The following is a 23,396-nucleotide window of genomic DNA, read 5'->3' as shown; positions in this document are numbered from 1 at the left end:
GTGGGGTGACTGAGACAAGTTGGGATGACTAGAGACAAGGTGTGGGGAGACTAAGACAGTGCAGATGACTACAGAGCAGGTGTGGGACTGGCCCCTAGGAACAAAGGTGTGGGGACTAGAGACAAGGTGTGGGGTGTCTAGAACAGGTATGGGATGACTAGAACAAAGGTGTGGGGAGACTAGAAGACAAGGTGTAGGATAGCTGAAGCGAGGTGTGGGATGACTAGAGACAAGGTGTGAGATCACTGGAGACAGGTATGATGACTAGAACAAGGTGTGGGGTGACTAGAACAAGGCGCAGGGGTGACTAGAACAAGGTGTGGATGACTAGAGCAGAATTGGCAGGATGACTAGAGAACAAGGTGTAGGGTCACTCAGAACAAGGTGTGGGGATGACTGAGAACAAGGTGTGGGGAGACTAGAACAAGGTGTGGGGTGACTAGAACAGGTGCATGTGGGATCACTAGAGAACAGGGTGTGGGGATGGCTGGAGCAGGGTGTGGGATGGCCTAGAACAGGTGTGGGGTGACTACAGAGACAAGGTGTGGGGATGGCTTCGTGGCAAGGTGTGGGGAGGCTGAACAAGGTGTGTGGGATGACTGGAGCAGGGTGTGGGATGACTAGAACAGGTGTGGGATCACTGGAACAAGGGTGTGGGGTGACTAGAACAAGGTGTGGGGTGACTGGGAACAGGGTGTAGGGTGGCTAGAGGCAAGGGTGTGGGATGGCTAGAACAAGGTGTGGGGTGGCTAGAACAGGGTGTGGGGTGGCCTAGAACAAGGTGTAGGGTGGCTAGAACAGGGTGTGGGATGGCCTAGAATGGGGTGTAGAATTTGACTAGAACAGGGGTAGGGTGGCTAGAGAACAAGGTGTGGGGTGACTAGAACAAGGTGTAGGATAATAGAACAAGGTATGGGATGAAAGCACAAATAGAACAGATGAGGGTAGGCTGGGAACAAGGTGTAGATCATCCTAGAACAGGAACAGCAGGGTGAGCTAGAACAGGTGTGGATGGCTGGGAGTGGGTGTGGGATGACTGAACAAGGTGTGGGATGACTACCAGAACAGGTGTGGGGTGACTTAGAACAAGGAACAGGGGCCAGTTACTGGGGCAAGGTGTGGGATGACTAGAACAGGGTGTGGGGTGGCTAGAACAAGGTGTGAGACCAGCTAGAACAAGGTGTGGGATGACTAGAACAGGGGTGTGAACTAGAACAAGGTGTGGGTGACTAGAACAAAAGGTGTAGGGTGGCTAGAACAAGGTGTGGGACTGAGCTAGAACAAGGCCATGGGGCAATAGAACAGGTGTGGGTGACCCCCTATAGAACAAGGTGTGAGTGACTGGGAGCACAAGGTGTAGGATGACTGGGGAGCAGGGATGTGGAGTAGCTAGAACAAAGGTGTGAGATGACTAGAACAAGGTGTGGGGAATTGGCCCCTAGGGAGCAAGGGTGTGCAGGGGTGAACTAGAACAAGGTGTAGGATGACTGGAACAGGTGTGAGATGGCTAGAACAGGGTGTGGATGACTAGAACAGGGTGTGGGATGACTAGAACAAGGTGTGGGATGACTAGAACAGGGTGTGGGTGGCTAGAACAGATGGGGTGACTAGAACAGGGTGTGGGGTGGCTCAGAACAGGGTGTGGGGAGCTAGGAGACAAGGTGTGGGGTGACTAGAGACAAGGTGTGGGATGACTAGAACAGGGCATAGGAGGTGACTAGAACAGGTGTAGGGTGTCTAGAACAAGGTGTGGGATGACTGGGGAACAGGTGTGGGGATGACTAGAGACAGGGGTGTGGGGTGACTAGAACAAGGTGTGGGGTGGCTGGGAGCAAGGTGTGAGATGACTAGAACAGGGGTGTGGGGTGACTAGAACAAGGTGTGGGGTGTCTAGAACAAAGATTATTGGGATGAGAAAACAGAACAAGGGTGTAGGATGACTAGAACAGGGTGCAGGGTGACTAGAACAAGGTGTAGGATGACTAGAACAAAATTATGGGATGACTAGACAATTAACCAGGGTGACTAAAATAAGGTGTGGGATGACTAGAGACAGGTGTGGGGATGACAGAACAGTGTGGGGTGACTAGAACAGGGTATGGGGTGTCTAAAGACAAGTGTAGGTGGCCAAAACAGGGGTGTAGGAGTGACTAGAGACAGGGTGTGGGATGACTAGAGACAAGGTGTGGGATGACTAGGGAACAAGGTGTGGGAGATGGCTAGAACAGGGTGTGGGGTGACTGAACAAGGTGTGGGATATTTGGCTGAACAAGGTGTGGGATAGCGCAGAACAGGGTGTGGGAGTGACTAGAACAGGGGTATGGGGTGTCTGGGAACTGGTGTAGGGTGACTAGAACAGGGTGTGGGAGTGACTACCACAGAACATAAGGTGTGGGATGACTACAGAACAAGGCCATGAGGATGACTGGAACATGGTGTGGGATGACTGAGAACAAGGTGTGGGATGACTAGAACCAAGTTAACCAGGAGGTGACAGAACAGCAGGGTATGGGGTGTCCTAGAGCAAGGTGTGGGGTGCCTTACTAGAACAGAATGTGGGAGCATTGAACCAGGTACTTGGGGTGACTAGAACAAGGTGTGGGGTGGCTAGAACAGGGTGTGGGATGACTGGGAACAGGGTTAACCAGGGTGACTAGAACAAGGTGTGGGATGACTAGGCTGAACAGGGGTGTGGGATGGCTAGAGACAAGGTGTGGGATGGCTGGTGAGGTGTGGGATGGCTAGAACAGGGTGTGGGATGACTAGAACAAGGTGTAGGATGACTAGAACAAGGTGTAGGATGACTAGAACAGGGTGTAGGGTGACTAGAACAAGGTGTAGGATGACTAGAACAAGGTGTAGGATGACTAGAACAAGGTGTAGGATGACTAGAACAGGGTGTAGGGTGTCTAGAACAGGGTGTAGGATGACTAGAACAAGGTGTTGGATGACTAGAACAGGGTGTAGGATGACTAGAACAGGGTGTAGGATGACTAGAACAGGGTGTGTTAATCGAATCTGTGTACTTATGTATGTCTGTGTATATGTAGTTGTGTAGAGGTCTGTGTACCAATGGAATGTGTATTTGAGGAGTGTATCGCATGGACAAACAAGATATCGAGAGGAAGAACTAAGGCCTTATGTAGACGAGAAAAGCAAATAGCTGTGTTGGGAAGATAAAGGATGGGGTCATTCAGGAGAAGAGGAAGAAGGCAGGAGGGAGGAAGGAAGGGTGGGTGGGAAGAGGGAAGAAGGGAGGAAGGAAGGGTGATGGGACAGGGAGAGACGGCAGGAGGGAGGGTGGGGGGGTGGGAGGACAGGGAGAGACGGCTAGAGGGAGGAAGAGGAGGGAGGAAGGAAGGGCAGGAGGGAGGAAGGGCAGGCAGGAGAGAGGAAGGGCAGGCAGGAGAGAAGGAGGGAAGGCGCTATGATTGATCTGCAGCATTAGCAGGTGGATCACGGCCCCAGGTACACCAACTCTCCTGAATATTAGGGGAAACTCATCCAGCCTCCTCCTACCTGGTGTGTTCCTGCATGACCAAGACTAGGGTTACCTGGTGTGTTCCTGCATGGCCAAGACTAGTGTTACCTGGTGTGTTCCTGCATGGCCAAGACTAGTGTTACCTGGTGTGTTCCTGCATGACCAAGACTAGTGTTACCTGGTGTGTTCCTGCATGACCAAGACTAGTGTTACCTGGTGTGTTCCTGCATGACCAAGACTAGTGTTACCTGGTGTGTTCCTGCATGGCCAAGACAGAGTGTTACCTGGTGTGTTCTTGCAAGACAGTATTACCTGGTGTGTTCATTCCTGCATAGCCAAGACTAGTGTTACCTGGTGTGTTCCTGCATGACCAAGACTAGTGTTACCTGGTTTGCTCCTGCATGACCAAGACTAGTATGTTACCTGGTGTGTGCCTGCATGCCAAGACAGAGTGTTACCTGGGTGTGTTCCTGCATGACCAAGACGAGTGTTACCTGGTGTGTTCCTGCATGAGCCAAGACTAGTGTTACCTGGTTTGCTCCTGCATGACCAAGACTTAGTGTTACCTGGTGTGTTCCTGCATGACCAAGACAAGAGAGTGTTACCTGGTGTGTTCTTGCATGACCAAGACAGGTATTACCTGGTGTGTGTTCATAATGGTAAGACTAAGTGTTACCTGGTGTGTTCCTGCATGGCCAAGACTAGTGTTACCTGGTGTGTTCCTGCATGATAAAGACTAGTGTTACCTGGTGTGTTCATGGGAGCTAGTGTTACCTGGTGTGTTCCTGCATGGCCAAGACTAGTGTTGCCTGGTGTGTTCCTCCATGGCCAAGACTAGTGTTACCTGGTGTGTTCCTGCATGACCAAGACTAGTGTTACCTGGTGTGTTCTTGCATGACCAAGACTAGTGTTACCTGGTGTGTTCCTGCATGACCAAGACTAGTGTTACCTGGTGTGTTCCTGCATGACCAAAACACTGTTTATGTACTCGTATACCTTATATGGATACCTCTGAAATTTAGTGATTATTATTATTATTATTATTATTATTATTATTATTATTATTATTATTATTATTACTATTACTATTATTATTATTATTATTATTATTATTATTATTATTATTATTATTATTATTTTATAGTAGTAGTAGCAGCAGTAATTGTAGGTATATATTGATGTTGTTACTTATCATTAACCAATCTATTTGTGATCCCCGCAGGTGAGTCAACAGGTGACAGTGAGGGGCAGGGTACGCCACCAGCCAGAGTGATGCACGTGAGTACGTCCGTCACCCACGTCACCATAAACAAGTGAGGCCAAGAATTAGTCTTAAGCTGCGTCATCGGGGCCAAGCGTCTTGGGTGGGGTCAAAAAAAGTTCTCGCACGAGTCATCCAGAGCTGGTTGATGACAGCTAAATATTGCCACTGACTTATTATTACCTTCAAAGGGTTTAACAACCTCCTTGAAGGGTTAATATTATATTCAATGGGTTAAAATATAGTCCTCAAAGGGTTTAAGCTTCGTACTCAAAGGGTTAATCGTCGTCCTCAAAGTGTTAATATTCGCCCTCAAAGCGTTAAAACGTCGTACTCAAAGGGTTGAAACATCCACAGTTCTTAAAGGGTTTAAAAGACTTTGGGGCATGTACAGAGTTGTATTGCCAAGAAAGAACACCTTGCTCTTGAGGGTAGAGCTCCAGTCTTAATGATTAGGTAAAGTTGTGTTAAGATAGGCTGGGCCGTGGTGCAAGATGAAGTGAGGTGAGGCTTGGTAGGACAGTGGCCCATTTGACTTGCTGTGATCCCCCCACCCTCTTCCCCTTCCTCCTCTTCTTCCTCTTCCTCCTCTTCTCCTCCTCTTCCTTCCCTTCCTCTTCCTACTCCTCCTCCCGCCGTTGCTTTAGAAGTGGTCATGTCGGGGAACCGTTTCTCGTAGGGAAAAAAGGAAGTGAAACAACTTCAGAGGAAGAAGAAAATGAGAAACAGTGTGTAAGTTGAAGTATTGGGAGGGTGTGTGTGTGTGTGTGTGTGTGCATTAATAATAATAATAATAATAATAATAATAATAATAATAATAATAATTAACGGTTTATTGAAAAAGTTCGGCAGCCTGAAGGCTGAACATATACATTGGACATAAATGACTTACTACATACAAAGACATGGGGTGGGTGGGTCGTTTAACAAAAGCCTTCATTACTAAAAGAAGAAGGAACGTGAATTGAACATACAAATTATTATAATTTACAGTTGATGGCCTGGGCCTGGACTGGACTGGTGTGTGTGTGTGTGTGTGTCATGTGTGTGTGTGTGTGTGTGTGGTGGTGTGTGTGTATGTGTGTGTGTGTGTGTGTGTGTGTGTGTGTGTGTGTGTGTGTGTGTGTGTGTGTGTGTGTGTGTGTGTGTGTGTGTGTGTGTGTGTATGTGTGTGTGTGTGTGTGCTGTGTGTGTGTGTGTGTGTGTGTGTGTGTGTGTGTGTGTGTGTGTGTGTGTGTGTGTGTGTGTGCGTGTGTGTGTGTGTATATGTGTGTGTGTGTGTGTGTGTGGTATGTGTGTGTGTGTGTGTGTGTGTGTGTGTGCGTGTGTGTGTGTGTGTGTGTGTGTGTGTGTGTGTGTGTGTGTGTGTGTGTGAGATAATGGCCTGGAATTATATTGATTATGTGTATTGTTGAGTTTAATGTTTGTGTGTTGTTTGTTTGTTGATGTTTGTTTGGTTTAGTTGTTCCTGCTGGCTGTCCTCAGAGGCGACTGTGACACTAATAGACAGCTTTCCTAGTTCCGTGTTGTGTAGAGAATCTCCTCGCTTCCGGGTTGGGTATATATTCCTCGCCTCTTTTTTTTTTCCATTTTCCTCCCTTTACTCACACCTTTCTTAATTCCTTTACCACGTGTCGTTTTATCCTCTTCCTTCTCTATCTTTCTCTCTCTATCACCCCTTTTTACCCTCACCTATCTCGCTTCTTTCTCCTTCAGTAACTCCTTCACCTCTGCAGTATTGTTTGTCCTTTCCTCCCCTTCCCTTCCTGTTCTTATCCTTCCGCATTCTATTCTCTCTTCGTTTCTTTCCCCCTTTCCTCTTTACCCCCATCTTCCACTCTCAGACCCCTTCCGTCCCTTTCCTCCTCCCTTTGCCCATGGCGGTACACTCAACATGTAAATCTTTGTAATAAACTTTTAAAAACAAACTCCTGGACGTTATCATTATTGACTGTGGTGATGTTAAGAGAATTCACACCTCCTGGCCTGTGTTTTATCAATTTTATCACTTTACTTCATTGATTCCTATGACTTTTTATCCTAAGTTTGTCCTCCATACTGATTTTGTTCACGTTTTCTTTGATAATTTTTTCTTTGCCGCGTTTTCTTTGGTGATGATTATTTTTCATGTTTTCTATGATTAGTTTTATTATTTTCTCTTAATGTCTGAACAACGTAGCGGTAAACACGACCCTCAGTGCCTGCCAAGTCCCGAATTATTACTTGGATTAGGTGAAATATGTAGGCCTACTCATATCTTGTTAATAAAGGTATTAACTTAATTGAACAACCGTCAAAAACTGTGAGAGGGTGATTATGGGAGGTAGAGAGAGGAGGAGTGTGGGTAAGGAGAGGAATAGGAAGAGAGGGAAGGCAAGGGAGAAAGGAATATTGGGAAGAGAAGGATGAAATAAAGGATAGGGAGGGAAAGAGGAAAGGAAGGCGAGGGAGAGAAGGATAAAAGAAAGGATAGGGAGAGAAAGAGGAAAGGAAGGAGAGGGAAAGAAGGATGAAATGTATGAAGGAAGGATAGGGAGTGAAGGATGAAAAGAGAAAGTTACTGATTACCGCCACACAGGGCAGAGAGATATTATCCTTAACAAATTTGAAATATCAATCTTGACCAGCAGTTTAGAATAAAGTGTAAGCATCATTTTCTTTAGATTATTTATCAGGTACCTTCAAAATAGCTACAGCAACACTCAAAACACCCAGTCATGTCAGCAGTCTCATAGTTGCACCTCTTCACGTCGTTGTGTCAGGCAGAGAGGAGAAGTACAGCGGCCAACAGAGAAGGATACGGAGGTCATGCCTGTTTACTTGGATGATGGGCGGACGGGATTGAAGGTCTGCTACATGACTGAACTTTGGGGTGGTATGGGAGGGATGGGGAGGAGAGATGAGAGGGGAGGGGAGGAGAGGGAGGGAAGAGGAGGTGAGGGTGGGGGAGGGAAGGGAGAGAGATGAGAGGGAGAGAGGTGAGGTTGGGGAGAGAGATGAGGGTAGGAGAGGACAGGGGGAAGGAGAGATGAGAGGGGAGGAGGAGAGACAGGAGGGGAGAGGTAGGGGAGGGGAGGAGGGATGGGAGGGGAGGGAGAAGGGAGGAGAGATGAGAAGGTGGAGGAAGGGAGGGGAGGGGGAGGTAGGGGAGGAAGGAGGAGATGAGAGGGGAGGGAGGAGAGAGAGAGGGGAGGGGAGGAGATGAGAGGGGAGGACGAGAGGAGGGGAGGGGAGGGAGAGATGAGAGGGTAGGGAGAAGGGAGGAGAGATGTGAGGAAGGAGGGAGGATATATTAAGGGCTATAGGTTACAGATTAGGGGAGAGGAGATGTGAGAGGATAGGGAGGGGAGGAGAGGAAAGAATGAGCGGTAGGGGGGAGATGAGAGGTAGGGGGGAAGTAGGAAGTGGTTTGGAGGTTTTGAGTCGGTAAGTGATAGTTGGACTGTTGGTGGTAGTGTTGGTGATAGAGGCTGGGTGGGTAGTGCTGGCTGGCGGGTATTGTTGGTGTTAGTGGTTGTGGTAGAGGCAGAGTGGATGGTGGTGGTAGTGTTGGTGATAGAGGTGTGGGCAGGTAGTGTTGGTGATAGAGGTGGGCAGGTATTAGTTGGAAGCATTGATGGAGGCCAAAATGACAGGTATTGGTGGTGTAGTGTTGGCAGAGGCTTGGCGGGTAGTAGTGGTGGTGTTGTTAGAGGCAGAGCGGGTGGTGGTAGAGAGAACAGGGTCACACTGTCCCCTATGTGGGGCTGGCTGCCGAGAGGGGAATGAGGTCCCTTGACCCTCGACCCTGGTGAGGGGACGAAGGAGGTGGAGGGAGAGAAAAGGGGGTGGGAGAGGTGTTTGAGGGGAATTTGAGAATTTAGCCAGAATATTACAGAAACTATGAGAACAACAACAATAATATTGACATGACTGAGCCTTTTGAGTACAGCAGCTCTCTACACTTTTATTCTTGTATATTTACTGTCACAGCTTATTAACCAAGCGTCTGGTGGCTTTGCTGGGAATCATTGGTCAAAATGTCCTTACTGTTTACCATTGTTTGTGTACCTGTACTGTATACCTGCGTTGCCTATAATTATGAGTGTTGAACTTCATACTTGCATTGTCAGTATACATACCAAACCGATCGTAAACTTATATGATGATTTTGCTGACTAAATACCAATCAGTTAATCAATAAGTCACATCACATGGCTTCAGGTTTTCACGTTAGAGGGTACTAGTTTATTGGGCACCCTTGGATCCTGTGCAAGGAAAAGCGCAAAAGCGTTTACAGCGCTCAACAGGGAAGCCTGCGGAGTTCATGTTTGCCTTCTCGATTCATGCATTTCAGGGCTAAAGTACCTGAAGGGCCATGGATTATGTCGATAAGTTACATATAGTGACAGGATGAGTGTTTGGGGGAAGAATTCCCAATACAATACATCTGTTTGCAACTCTCCCATTTTAGCTGACTGCCCAGTGACTGACCCCGGATGCTGAACTCTTACCATGCTGTTCAATAAAAGGCGTGGGAAGATTGTGCAGGAAGTGACTAAACAATCGGATAGGCAGATAGACAGATAAATAGATAGATAGATAGATAGATAGATAGATATATAGATAGATAGATAGATAGATAGATAGATAGATAGACAGACAGACATTTTTTCGGCACAAAATGATGCGGTTCGGAGGAAAGCGTTCGACAGGCCTTATGTTTGACACTCCTGTGGTAGAGAGAAGAGGACGTTAGGCGCTCGTGGTGACTTGTAGGCGTTGTGTTATGATATCAGCAGTTGTGTTTTGACCAGCAGCAGAACACACGGTTGGAAAAAAAGGAATGAGGGAGAATCTTCGTCGTTCTTCACCTCGGCCACCCCGTGCCGTGGGAGGAAAGAAGTCAAAGACGGAGGATTACTTGAAGACCCCTCCACCTCCCACCAGCTTATTTCACATGAAGATTAACCGCTCAAGTGTTCCCTGAAGAATTTAAGTTAGGTTAGGTTAGGTTAGGTTAGATTTGATTAATCTTCAATTGAATCCAAGAATTGTAATATTTAATTCTCTTTACGGATTCTCTTACCTGTTCCTGCAAGTTAATGTCTGAATTAATAAACTGAAAAAATTTATGGAATTACCAAAGGTGTAATAGTGCAGTGTCTGTGTTCTTAACACACACACTCACACACACACACACACACACACACACACACACACACACACACACACACACACAAAACACATCCACCCACCCACCATCAAGCACAAATGAGTCGTCCATTGGGAATCTCGACCAGTACATCATCTTTAACAAATTACCGTCACCATATTTGATACAGAGAAGAAGTTAATTTAAACTCACATTCGTAGAGGGAAATACCGGGAGTCAATTACGGTAAAGCCCGCCAAGGGAAGTTTTCAGTAGAAAGTGCGAGGGAAAATAATTCCTTGGAGGAAACCCAACCCAGCGGCCACCATCTTGAGGCGAGTGATTTAATATCGTCTTATCTATTACAAATTTATTCCACAAAGGGAGAAGATTAAGGTAATGTGTGTGTGTGTGTGTATGAGAGAGAGAGAGAGAGAGAGAGAGAGAGAGAGGATTCTTTAAAGTGCAATACAGCCGGAAGAGGAGGCAGAGTATGGCTGGGAGGTTAAGGAAGGAGGAAAGAAAGAGGGGGTAGGGGAGGGAAAGAAGAAGAGGTGGGGAGGGAAAGAAGGAAGAGGAGGTATAGTATGACAGGAAGGAAAGAGGAGGTAGATTGTGACAGGTTAGGTTGAGGAGGAAGGGAGGGAGGGAAAGAAGGATTGGGCAGTGGGGAAAATGGACAGAAGAGGAGTTGGGTTGGTGAGTAGATGGAATTCAAGAAACAAGATGAAGAAGGAAAATAAATTGGAAGGAAAGAACGAATGAAGGATTGAGAAGGTGCTTTGAAGAAGAGAGAGCAGCAGGAGAAGGAGAACAAGAAGGAACGGGAAAAGGTTTGAAGGGGGAGAGGAAGAGAAGGAGAAGGAAGGAAAATTGCAAAAAGAAAAGAGTGGAGGAAGGAGAGAAAAAAAGAAGAAAAGGAAAAAAGATGGACGAAAAAAGGAGGGGAAGGAGGCGGCAGAAGGAAGTAAAAGAAAAGGATGTTGAACGAAAGAGGGAGATAAGAAGGAAGAGAATTAGAAAATGATCATAAGTAGGACAGGAGGAGATGAACGAAAGGGGGGTGGGGAGTCCAGGACAAAAGAGTGTGACAATTGTGTTGTGGTCGGAAAAGAGCTTTGGCGTTGAGGGAGATGTTGGCGTTGAGGGAGATGTTGGCGTTGAGGGAGACGTTGGCGTTGAGGGAGATGTTGGCGTTGAGGGAGATGTTGGTGTTGAGGGAGACGTTGGTGTTGAGGGAGACGTTGGTGTTGAGGGAGACGTTGGTGTTGAGGGAGAGATGAGACGTTGGCGTTGAGAGATGTTGAGACGTTGGTGTTGAGGAGATGTTGAGATGTTGACGTTGGAGGAGATGTTGACGTTGAGGGAGACGTTGGTGTTGAGGGAGATTTGGTGTTGAGGGAGATGTTGACGTTGGAGGGAGATGTTGGTGTTGAGGGAGACGTTGGTGTTGAGGGAGACGTTGGCGTTGAGAGATGTTGGTGTTGAGAGAGATGTTGGTGTTGAGGGAGACGTTGGCGTTGGGGAGACGTTGGCGATGGGGAGACGTTGGCGTTGAGGGAGACGTTGGCGTTGAGACGTTGGCGTTGAGACGTTGAGGAGACGTTGGTGTTGAGGGAGACGTTGGTGTTGGAGGGAGACGTTGAGGGAGGTGGTGTTGAGGGAGATGTTGGATGTTTGAGGGAGATGTTGACGTTGAGGGAGATGTTGACGTTGAGGGAGATGTTGACGTTGAGGGAGACGTTGGTGTTGGGGAGATTTGGTTGAGGGAGATGTTGACGTGTTGAGGGAGATGTTGGTGTTGAGGGAGATGTTGGTGTTGAGGGAGATGTTGGTGTTGAGGAGATGTTGGTGTTGTTGTGTTGGAGGAGATGTTGGTTGAGGAGACGTTAAAGATGTTGGTGTTGAGGGAGATGTTGGTGTTGAGGGAGATGTTGGTGTTGAGGGAGATGTTGTTGAGGGAGAGATGTTGTTTGTTGAGGGAGATGTTGGTGTTGAGGAGACGTTGGTGAGGGAGATGTTGGTGTTGGAGGGAGATGTTGGTGTTGGGAGAGGGGTGAGGGAGACGTTGGTGGTTGAAGATGTTGGCGTTGAGGGAGACGTTGGTGTTGGTGTTTGTTGAGGGAGACGTTGGTGTCAGGGAGAGGGAGACGTTGGTGTTGAGGGAGACGTTGGTGTTGACGAAGATGTTGGCGTTGAGGAGACGTTGGTGTTGAGAGGGGTTGAGGGAGACGTTGGTTGAGGGAGACGTTGGCGTTGAGGGGAGACGTTGGTGTTGAGGAGACGTTGGTGTTGAGGGAGATGATGGTGTTGGGGAGATGTTGGTGTTGAGGGAGACGTTGGTGTTGAGGAGATGTTGGTGTTGACGAAGATGTTGGTGTTGAGGGAGATATTGGTGTTGACTTCTAGACGTTGGCGTTGAGGGAGATGTTGGCGTCGATGGAGATGTTGGCGTCGATGGAGATGTTGGTGTGAGGAGACGTTGGTGTTGAGGGAGATGTTGGTGTTGAGGGAGACGTTGGTGTTGAGGGAGACGTTGGTGTTGAGGGAGAAGTTGGTGTTGACGAAGATGTTGGTGTTGAGGAGATGTTGGTGTTGAGGGAGACGTTGGTGTTGGGACGAATATGTTGGTGTTGAGGGAGATGTTGGTGTTGAGGGAGATGTTGGTGTTGACGAATATGTTGGTGTTGAGGAGATGTTGGTGTTGAGGGAGACGTTGGTGTTGGGGATGTTGTTTGACGAAGATGTTGGTGTTGAGGGAGACGTTGGCGTTGAGGGAGATGTTGGCATCGATGGAGATGTTGGCGTCGATGGAGATGTTGGTGTTGACGAAGATGTTGGTGTGAGGAGACTTGAGGGAGATGTTGGTGTTGAGGGAGATGTTAACGTTGAGGAGATGTTGGTGTTAGAGATGCTGGCCGTAATGACCACCGACGACCTTTCTTCCTTTCCTCCTCCTCCCACCCCCCCTGCCCACCTCCTCTCTCCTCCCTCCCCCTTTCCTCCTCCTCTCCCATCTCGCTACTCTCCCTCAACACCACAAATAGTGAACAACACGCGGGCTTTAAAAAACAAACAAACACTTTACTTTCCTACTCTCTTAACGAGGAAGACTCCGCTATTGTACTATTCCAAATGATACTAAATGTTACATAATACTTCCTTGAGATAAATGTATAGTATATATGAGGTGCCTAAAAGAGAGCTCAGTTTCTCAACTGGCTCAGCCATGTTAATATTGTTATTGCTATTCACTCTGTATCTGTGTTTTTCTGGCTAAATAAACTTTTTCAATTCAATGCAATTCAACCCGGGTGGGAAAAGAAATGAAAATACTTTTTTTTTTCCAGTGTGCCAAATTTATCTTTGATGCCGCTACGTTCAGCAACCCAGGTGACAAAACAAAATTCCCAGTATTGCGAACTTTTTTTTTTTTACCAAGATGAACTATATTCTGACGCCGCTACACTTAATAACCAACGTAAAGCTCAGAGAATGGATATAATATTCCTACCAAGATGATATATTTTAATGTCTCTTAAGCTGACCAATGTGGTTCTCAGTATGGTTCTCACAGAACCATTTTATTCTGCAGGGTCACGCCAGACAGGTCATAACAGGTCATTAAAATACAATCAATGGTGACCTGGTAGACTACTGCTACCTGGCTTCACCGGTGAGGAATGATGTAGCTAAGAGACTCCCCATTTACTACATACGCGCGCGCGCACAATAATAATAATACACAGCCGGCTGACGGCCATTACTTTAAGGTCACTGAATCGAGCAGGCGACGGATCATCCAGCCAGTATGCAGCAGGAGCAGGAATGATGTCACCTACGTTGGTGGAATTCTGCGTGACTAAAGAGGTTGTTATGGGGATCGCAGGGTTTATCGCATGGAGGGCTACATCTAGTGCGGAAGGGTCAGTAACAACACCTTCCTGCGCTGGAGCTTGTCTGCTCTGCCGCAGTCGCAATAAATTTAAAAACATTAACACTTGTGTGGTGCTCCTCCCAGTTACGGTGGAGCAATTTTGTCTCCCAGGTGAAGGGTTTCGACGGAATCTTTCAGGCTTACTTGAGAGAAAATCCTACCTTTTCAATTGCTCGCTATCGTTATTATAGTATTTACTAGCCCATTAGGCGACTATAGCAACTTTTGCAGCTCCATTGACGTCCATGCGGGTAACAGCCAATCCATTGGTTGTTCATGGATACGTAGCCTTCAATGTCTTCACAGTTGGTGTCAGCAAGAATACTGGCATTTATTCTCTTGTCTCTCCCAGCGAACCTGTAGAGGCATGGAAATATAGATCACATTGGTGAAAGCTGGCGTTTTGAGGTGTTCTCCTGTATGACCCATGTCTCGCCATATAGAAGCACGGTGAGGAGGACCTCCTCTCGATATGCCAGATATAATTTTAGCCTCTGCCAGCAGAAGAGAGGGTATGGTGTCTAAGCGAAGGCTTGGTGTTTCATCTGATCCGATTTTGAATCTTCACGATGTCCGCATTGCGGACAGGTGAGCCGATACTTGGTGCGGTAACATTAGAGAGGGCGGGTACCGTTAAGCTGGATGGATGCAGGTAGATGTGCTGAACCAGGGTAGTTTGAAAGAAAATCTGAGTCTGCAGTGTACATTTATCTCAAGGCCAAAGTGAAGTGTGACGCATCTGCAAGTGTTCAGTATCTCCTGGAGGTCGCGTCTAGTGTGAGCGATATAGTGAGGTGCAGAATAATTTCCTCAGTGATGGAAGCCGCCGACACCTTTTGTTCCTGCTTGGAGTCGTTCTGTGGTTGCGCACAATTCCTTCATCCTGGTACTGATGTCCACCCACCGGCCGAATTGGCACTGGCACGAGGCTAAAGCAGCTAAGAAAATGGAAAAGAAAGTTGCGGCAGTAACACATTCTGTTTTACCCCATTTGCTGGGGAAAGAATTGACCGGTCCTGTTGTGCAGACACCGCTGTCTGCTGGCGGTGCGGAAGAGGCGATGAATTTGCAGGGCAAGCTAAAAAACGCTGAGGGTCCACCAGAGGGCTTCGGGTTACCTCGGTCGAAGGCCTGTTAGTCGACAGCTATGTAATAAAACAATAATAATAACAATTAACTGCTTATTGAAAGAGCTGGCAGCCAGAAGGCTGAAAATATACAGTTACATATTTAAGAATGTGAATTACAAATAAAATATACAAGGACATAAGTGACACAAAAAGACATATAGTAATTTAGATGGGGATCAGCTCAAACTACAGCTCTATTTCAACATAGTGACAGTGTAGGAGCAGTGTTTACTGGGAGGAATACACTTAATCAGATTATTGATAATTTTACAATGGTTGGACTGGGCTGTTCTATTATATTAGTCTAAATGATGGGCTGGATGTGTAAGGTAATGAACACAATTTTGACAGATCTCAGGTGGTAGTGAAATGGGGGATGGTAGAAGCCAACTTGCAGATGATGTGCGATGGTCAGTAGAGTCGAAAGGGTGTTGAGCGCTTGATATGTGTGGTAGGAAGGGAGAGAATAATCTTGCATGCCCTTTGCACTTTTCTAGGTGTGCCATGCCAGTGGCACTTAGAGAGGAAGTAACTTTGCATGCCCTCTTTGCACTTTTTCTAGGTAAGCATGTTGTGTGGCATTTAGAGAGGGAAGACCAGGTGGGGAGGCATAGGTGAGCTTGGGAAGTGAAGTTGTGTATACACTGAGGAGCCAGCGGAACTCGTTGAGGACTGGAGTCATGAGGAGAGGATGGAACCGGAGGATTTGGACAAACCCTCACTGGACGTGTGGTTTCCACTTAGTTTGTTGTCTATGGTGACGCCGAGGAGCTGTGAATCTACAACCTGGAAGTGCCTTTGAATTTGTGTAATGGAGGGAGTGTGGACAATGTCGGAGGAGAGGTTGATGTGCATAACCATGGTCTTAAAAGGTTGATGCAGACATGGTTGTTGGTGGCCTGAAGTGGAGACTGTTCAATAAAACTTTGTGCGGCGGTATAGCTGGGAGCAGAATCTGTTGACGCTGATCCCAATGGTGAGCCTGTCGACACATTTCCAGCGAGCAGGGGTTTCTCTTTAGGGCATCATTGATGGAGCACAAGGAAGCAGAGTGGTCCCATCTGGTGTTCTTGGGGACGCCACAGGTGAGTGACTGAAAGGTGGAGACAGCCCCTCGGAAGCGCATACACCTTGGCGTCGGTCACTGAGGAAGTCTGTAAGCCATGGTATGAGATTTCTCCGAAGCCCGAGGTCAATAGCTTTGTTTATGATTATATTGTGGTCGACTAGGTCGAACGCTTTAGTGAAATCAATGAAGGTGACAGCTGGCTAGACGTTTTTCGCTCTCGAGATGGCGGTATATGTAATCGAGAAAGCTGACAAGACAGTGAGTGGTGGAGGAAGCTTTATGTTGCCAATTGTTGAGGGTCTACGACTCCTGCAATATCAGCATAAGCCCTGTCAAACACAAAACTTTCACAGATTAGGGCTGGGTATTGGGTGCGATTGCAATAGGGTCGTAGCGATTTAAGGATTGTGGGCTGCTGACTTGGGCACTGGTGACATAAGAGGTCTTCCAGTCAGCTGGGCATCTGGCTTCGACTGAGAGAAGCATTGATGATGGAGCAGAGGGTTTAGTGCCCGGGGAGAACTCCTTAATAGTTTCACGGTAAGTCAATGGGGGGTGGTAGAGCGTTTTAATTTTAGTTTGTCCAGGCGTTTTGCTACGTCACCTCTACTAAGTCAGTGGAAGGGGGCTGGTAGGTACAGGAGAGTGGTTGTGTCAAGCCGTGGAGCGTCTGGGCAGCATATAGTAAAGCAAAATGGTGTTATTTGTTTGCTCAGCTGCGTCAACATTAGTGAGGATGGCTGGAGGAAGGAGGATGTGTCATATTGTTTAGTCCACAGAGTTCTTGCTTACCATACCATTGACTGATGTTGGTCTGCTTCAGGTGTTGTAATTTGCTAAGTAGTGGGACTTCTTTTGCAGTGCGACGGCGGATGACTCTGTTGGCGGAGTGGACCAGCGGATGTGGCTGGCTGAGATGAAAGGCTCTGTCTCTTCTGTTGCATAAGTCTTTTGATCCGAGGTGTGATCCAGGGCAAGTCAGCTGGGTGAGATCTGACGGACTTCTCGGGGAAGAAGTGGTGGTGAGCTTTGCGGTGGTGTTGGGTATAATTTATCCATTTGGTTTCCACGTCATCCACGCTGAGTGCATTTCAGTCCAGGGATAGTGAACTATCCACTGTCCAAAGAGAGGCGTACTGCAGAGTCAGTAATCGGCCCAGAAATTGATGTAGGGTCTCTGGTACTTCAGTCCAGGATAGTGAACATCCACTGTCCAAAAAGAGGCATGCAAGTCAGTAATCCTCGTAGGTCTTGATGTAGGGTCTCTGTACTTGGAGGGTGGCAGCAGACCAGACACTGATAATTGTGCTCACCCGATTGGATACTGGAAGAGAGGTTGGTACTGGTCCGCCAAGTCAAAGTTAAGATAACAAGGTGTTTGACCGTGTGTGGGAAGGCCCACGAGAAAGGATAGCTGTCCCTGATATCAGTAAATACATTTAAATGTACAGTCATATAGCCAATTTCTCCAGTTCTTCCTGTACTGCTGGGCAAGACTGCGTCAATGATACATAGATGTTCTTGAACACGAATCAGAGGTCCCCTCAGAAGTCCTTGAACCCACGACAATAATCATTAAAAACGATGAAGCTCAATGATCCATGAAGTCACAGTCTGAAGGTCTCCCTCATAAATGACGATTACAGGGAAATCATACCCTCCCAAGGCTCTTTTGAACTAGTTACAGAAGTCTCTGGGAGTCCACAGTATCTCACTGTAGTATTAAGGTGAGACCACACATTGGTTTCCCATTAGCAGCAAGTATGTACAGACTTTTGCCATTTCACTCTGGAGCATCCATAGAACGTCCATAAGACAAGCAAGGAAACAATGGTTTAAGTAAACCACCCAGGACTGTCCTTGATTTTGTAGATGGTATTGCAAAAGCTCACTTTAACCGGAACTGAAGTTGCTGAACTCAAATGGCAGGTCAGTGGTGATGAGATATCCTTGGTATAAAAACGTCCTCCTTAGCTTTTTTCCGTCAGTATTAGAAGCCAGCGGCATTGTTCTTCACCACCAGTCTTGTGCCATTGCAGAAGATTGGTGGTTCAAGATTTTTAAGAGCATTATAGGGGTTTCAATCTTGAGAGTGAGGTGTGTAGGGGCATTCCTGATCACCTTGAGGCACGCATTCAGTTCATCAGCTGGAGTGCTTGAGTAATGACAGGTAGGGTCTGGCGAAAGTCTCCAGCAATGAGCTGGTCATTTTCCGATGTTCAAGGTCCTTTCCAATGTTTCAAACGCTAACTTGTGAGACATTGTGCATTCATCCCAGACTATGAGCTGCATTTTCAAAGAGTTTTGCCTTTGCCGATCCTTTTTGATGCTGCACACTGGTTCCTCATGTGAAGGAGGTTGAGAGGCAGTTTAAAGTTGAGTGTGCAGTACGTCCTCTTCTAGAAAAGGCAGCAATGCCTGAGGATGCCACAGCAAGAGCAATTTTCCTGATGACGTAGTTTGGCCAACAGAAGGTTGATCAAGAATGTTTTTCCTGTCCCGCCAGGTGCATCAAGAAAGATCATCCCTCCCTGCTCGCTTGAAGCTTGCAAGATCTATTCATGACAAGCCACCAGGTGAGGTCATTTTCTTCAACAAAATTCACCAGCACTTCATCTGAGTAGTCTGTCTCTGAGCAACCCCTACGCTGCTACTGGTTCTTTCTCGGTTTGGGGAAGGCAATCCAAAATCAGTCAGGTTTTTTCCGCATAGCTCCATCACTTTGTCTTCCAGCATGATCAGAGCCCTGTTGAACATGTCATCCATGAACTCAATCTCTTGACCAGGATGTTCTCTTTTTGCTTGATGAAGCAGATCCTCTAAAAGACTTTCTTGGTGGTTTTTCCAGAGCTGACTTGGGTTGGAAAGTCCACATGTAGCAATCATGATGGCAAACAGGTTCCTCATTCTCATTGGCGATTGAGTAGCTGCTGCCTCTTCTAATGTGTCATTCCAGTGACCATCATCTTCCAGTAGGCCAAGGAGATTGCACGCTTCCTGATAGGTTCTGCAGACTTGTCCATTCACTGTCTTGAGTGCTGCATATGATGTTGGGCCACGGATGTGGTGCAAAAGTAGTCTCAAACAATAGCATTCAAAGTTGTTGGGGTGAACCGTGCAGACACGTCCCAAAGCATTGCCTGACTTTATCCCTGGATATCCTTCAACATCGGCTCCTTGAGCTATTCTCTGAACTTTTTCATTGAAGCCTGCCATATGTAGAACTTGGGTACTTCAACATACAGGAGTATTTGAGCAAACTCATCTTCCTGTGAAAGCTTAAAGAATGCAGTGAGAGTCGTATCAGCAGGATGTGCCATTTGATTTTGTAGAGACTCTTCTGTGAAGTATACTCTTTGTCCATTTTCCAGGTAAACAGCCAGATGAACTACTGTTGGACATCGTTCGTGTATGGGAAAACTAAAAATTCTCCATAGGGCTTCATTGCTGCATATATAACGGCCCTGCTGAAACTGTGTCACCTCAGCATGATTTCCATCCTTTTCCAATGCAAAGATCGCTTGGTCAGTGCCTTTGTTGACGTATCTGCAAACATACTTGATGGACTTGACTGAATTACTGAACTCCACATTGATGTGCGCATTGGATGCGTTATTCAAAAGAGGATTGTAGGGGACCACCCATATAACATATAACAACATCCATCATCACTACATATAACATCATCCATCATCACTATATATAACACCACCCATCATCTACATATAACACCACCATCATCACTATATATACTTACCCATCATCACCACATATAACATCATCCATCATCACTACATATATCACCATCCATCATCACTATATATAACACCATCCATCATCACCATAACATCATCCATCCATCACTACATATAACAACATCCATCATCACTACATATAACACCACCCATCATCACTACACATAACACTATCCATCATCACTACATATAACAGCATCCATCATCACTACATATAACATCATCCATCATCGCTACATATAACACCACCCATCATCACTATATATAACACCACCCATCATCACTATATATAACACCACCCATCATCACTACATATAACACCACCCATCATCACTACATATAACATCATCCATCATCACTACATATAACACCATCCATCATCACTACATATAACACCATCCATCATCACTACTTATAACACCATCCATCATCACTACTACATATAACACCACCCATCATCACTACATATAACAACATCCTTCACTATTTATAAGAACAAGGGAGACCGGCCAGACTGTGGTAACTACAGTGGGATTTCGCTGCTGTCCGTGGCTGGCAAGATTATCACCGGCGTCCTCCTAAACAAGACTTCTTCCTGAGGCGGATAACTTCCCCCCAGAATCACAATGTGCCTTTAGATTAGAACATTACGTCGCACCAGTGACATGATCTTTGCTGCCAGCCAGATACAGGAAAAGTGCAGAGAACAGCTTTTTGGTGATGGTCGGTCTATGGTACGTAATCAGAGTCTACGTATTTCACTGTTAACCAAGGCTGATATTTCAGGGTCCTCCTGATTAATTGATCAAAGGAACTAGAGGGTTGTAACATATTTTTTTTCCATTTATATATTTATTTATCGTTCAATATATTTTTTTCATCGCCTCCCCGACCCCGATGTAGGTTGCTGACCTGTGCAAAAAAAAAACTACCATCAACACCTTGGCTGGGTCATAAACTACCATCAACACCTTGGCTGGGGCACACACTACCATCAACACCTTGGCTGGGGCACACACTACCATCAACACCTTGGCTGGGGCACACACTACCATCAACACCTTGGCTCGGTCACATATTGCCATCAACACCTTGGCTGGGTCACATATTACCATCAACACCTTGGCTGGCTCACACACTACCATCAACACCTTAACTGGATCTGCACTACCATCAACACCTTGGCTGGGTCACTCACTACCATCAACACCTTAGCTGGGTCACACTACCATCAACACCTTGGCTGGCTCCGCTACCATCAACACCTTGTTGGGTCACGTACTACCATAACACTGGCTGGGTCACCTACCATCCAACACACCTTGGCTGGGTCACACACTCCCATCAACACCTTGGCTGGGTCACATTCCATCAACACCTTGGCTGGGTCACACATTCCCCATCAACACCTTGGTTGCGTCACATACCATCAACACCTTGGCTGAGTCACAACAACGCTAATACTAATAACTAATACAGGAAATATATACACAGGCAAATTAAAGAATGATAATATGTACGTGCCATACTTTCTCTTGTTCAATCTTCGTATATATATATATATATATATATATATATATATATATATATATATATATATATATATATATACACACTATTAATTATAAAACTTAACTTCAAGTATTAATATGATTAATAAAATTATATTTGTGACTCTCTGCTTGCTCTCCTTGTGGCGGCTGGCCACCGAGCGGGTGCACGATCAATGCTGGACAGGTAGCCAATTTGCGGCACCAGCTGCTCGAGACTGAGCACGACCTCCAAGACGTCCCTTGGTGCAGGAGGATCCTGTCAAAGATATGGGTCATTGAGCTCCCTCAGGGAGCTGACCTCTCCCTGATGGTGGACGACGACCTCACAACAATGGACACATGACCCCATCCTCACCAAAGAAGGAGAGAATGTAAAACAGCTTGCCAACACTTAAAAGCAAAATAAAACTAGTGATAACCTCTTGGCATTCCTCAAAGCTAAAAGAGAATTTCGTGAACTCAAAGGTCAGGTGAGAAACACCTATTGGGAACAATTCTTAAAGGGGATTAATAGAACAACCACTCTAGCAGAAGTGTGGAACAAAATAAGAGCCATTACCAAGTCACCCACCCCAGTCCAGCTTCATCACAGCCCTGCAGAATATGCTGACATGCTATTAGACCAATGGTCTAGTGTGTCACAAATCACTTCCCTGCTTCCTGACATACAACAATATCTTAACACCTCACACATTAATAGGGGTTTCAATATTGAAATAGCCTGTTCCTCACCAGACCTTACCGACCAGTTTCCTATAACGCACCAAGAACTAACAACAGCACTAATGAAAGGTGAGTCATCCTCCCCTGGTGAGGATGGCATAACCTATAACACCCTGAGATTGTTGAATGAGATCCCTAACCATCCACTGCTTGACCTGTATCAAATGAGCCTCACACAGGATATTCTGCCTAAGGCATGGACTCATGGAAACATAGTTCCAATCCCTAAAGCTAATTCTCCAAACTTCAGGCCAATTTCACTCACATCCTGTATGTGTAAAGTCTTTGAAAGAGTTGTTCTAAACCGTCTCATGTTTCAAGTCAAAGACAAACTCGCCCCTAATCTGTACGGCTTCATGCCCGGGCGTAGCACACAGACATGCTTTGCAGAATATCTTGTTCACTCAAAAGATAAGACACAAACAGCCTTCATAGACCTTAAATCAGCCTTTGATGTAGCTAATAGAGACATTATACTTGAGCAACTAGCTAATTTTGGCATCCAAGGTAACCTTCTGATATGGATAAAGGGTTATCTGTCCAACAGGTATGCCAGTGTTCTGTTTAGGGGAGTTAAAAGTACCAGAATGAGATCATTTGAGCTTGGCACGCCTCGGGGAGGAGTGTTAAGTCCTATGCTCTTTAATATACTGATGCACAAGCTTATTGCTGACATTCCAGTTCAGCCAAACGAAGCCGTAATATGCTATGCTGATGATATCTGCATTATGACACTAACCAAACTCAGGCTCCAAGCCATGCTGGATTTTATTTGCTCGGAGAACTGTTGAGTGTGGTCTCATAATATCTGTTGACAAGACGAGGGTCCTCAATCCTCGTCCTGCTCACCCTCTGCCTCTTGACTATAACATTAACAGCATGCCCTTGGAACTATGTAGCTCCTATAAATATCTTGGAATTTGTGTGAATGATGCAAACTTTGTCAGCAACCTTCGTGACAAACTAATGCAGCGCATTAAACCCCTCAGAACCCTTGTTGGCAAGGGCTATGGAATTAACATCACCTATGCTCGTACTTTCTATCTTCACTTCATTCGTTCTGTAGTTGACTATCATGCTCTCCATCTTGTGACTATTCCGCCTAAACAACTCAACAGCCTTGAGGTAGTGCAAAATGAAGCCATGCGCATCATCCTAGGTTGCCCAAAATCAACCAGAATTGTAAACATGAGGAAAGAGCTCGGACTGCCCTCCCTATCTGAGAGGATAGCTCTACTTAATACCATGTTTTGTGTCAAAGTTTTGAAGAACAATGGTTCTCAAACTACAGCTCAAACTGAGTTGATGTTCTATCTAAGTAATCCCGACCATCTCGCCAACCTTCCACAAAAG

The 23,396-nt window shown here is 46.3% G+C and overlaps 1 protein-coding gene across 1 annotated transcript; it reads right to left on the bottom strand.

The window, feature by feature from the left end:
* Positions 1-12,012: 12,012 nt before the first annotated feature.
* Positions 12,013-22,803, bottom strand: LOC121876139 (cell wall protein DAN4-like). Its single transcript, XM_042381075.1, is given in 7 exon segments — positions 12,013-12,156; positions 12,288-12,491; positions 12,493-12,816; positions 13,644-13,841; positions 14,098-14,170; positions 21,476-21,576; positions 22,783-22,803. Coding segments are annotated over 7 exon segments (1,065 nt in total).
* Between the last annotated feature and the right edge of the window lie 593 nt (positions 22,804-23,396).

The sequence above is a fragment of the Homarus americanus genome, unplaced genomic scaffold (genome assembly GCF_018991925.1).
Source record: "Homarus americanus isolate GMGI-L3 unplaced genomic scaffold, GMGI_Hamer_2.0 scaffold34921, whole genome shotgun sequence".
Classification (NCBI taxonomy): Eukaryota; Metazoa; Arthropoda; class Malacostraca; order Decapoda; family Nephropidae; genus Homarus; species Homarus americanus.
This window is presented reverse-complemented; position numbering and strand designations above follow the sequence as displayed.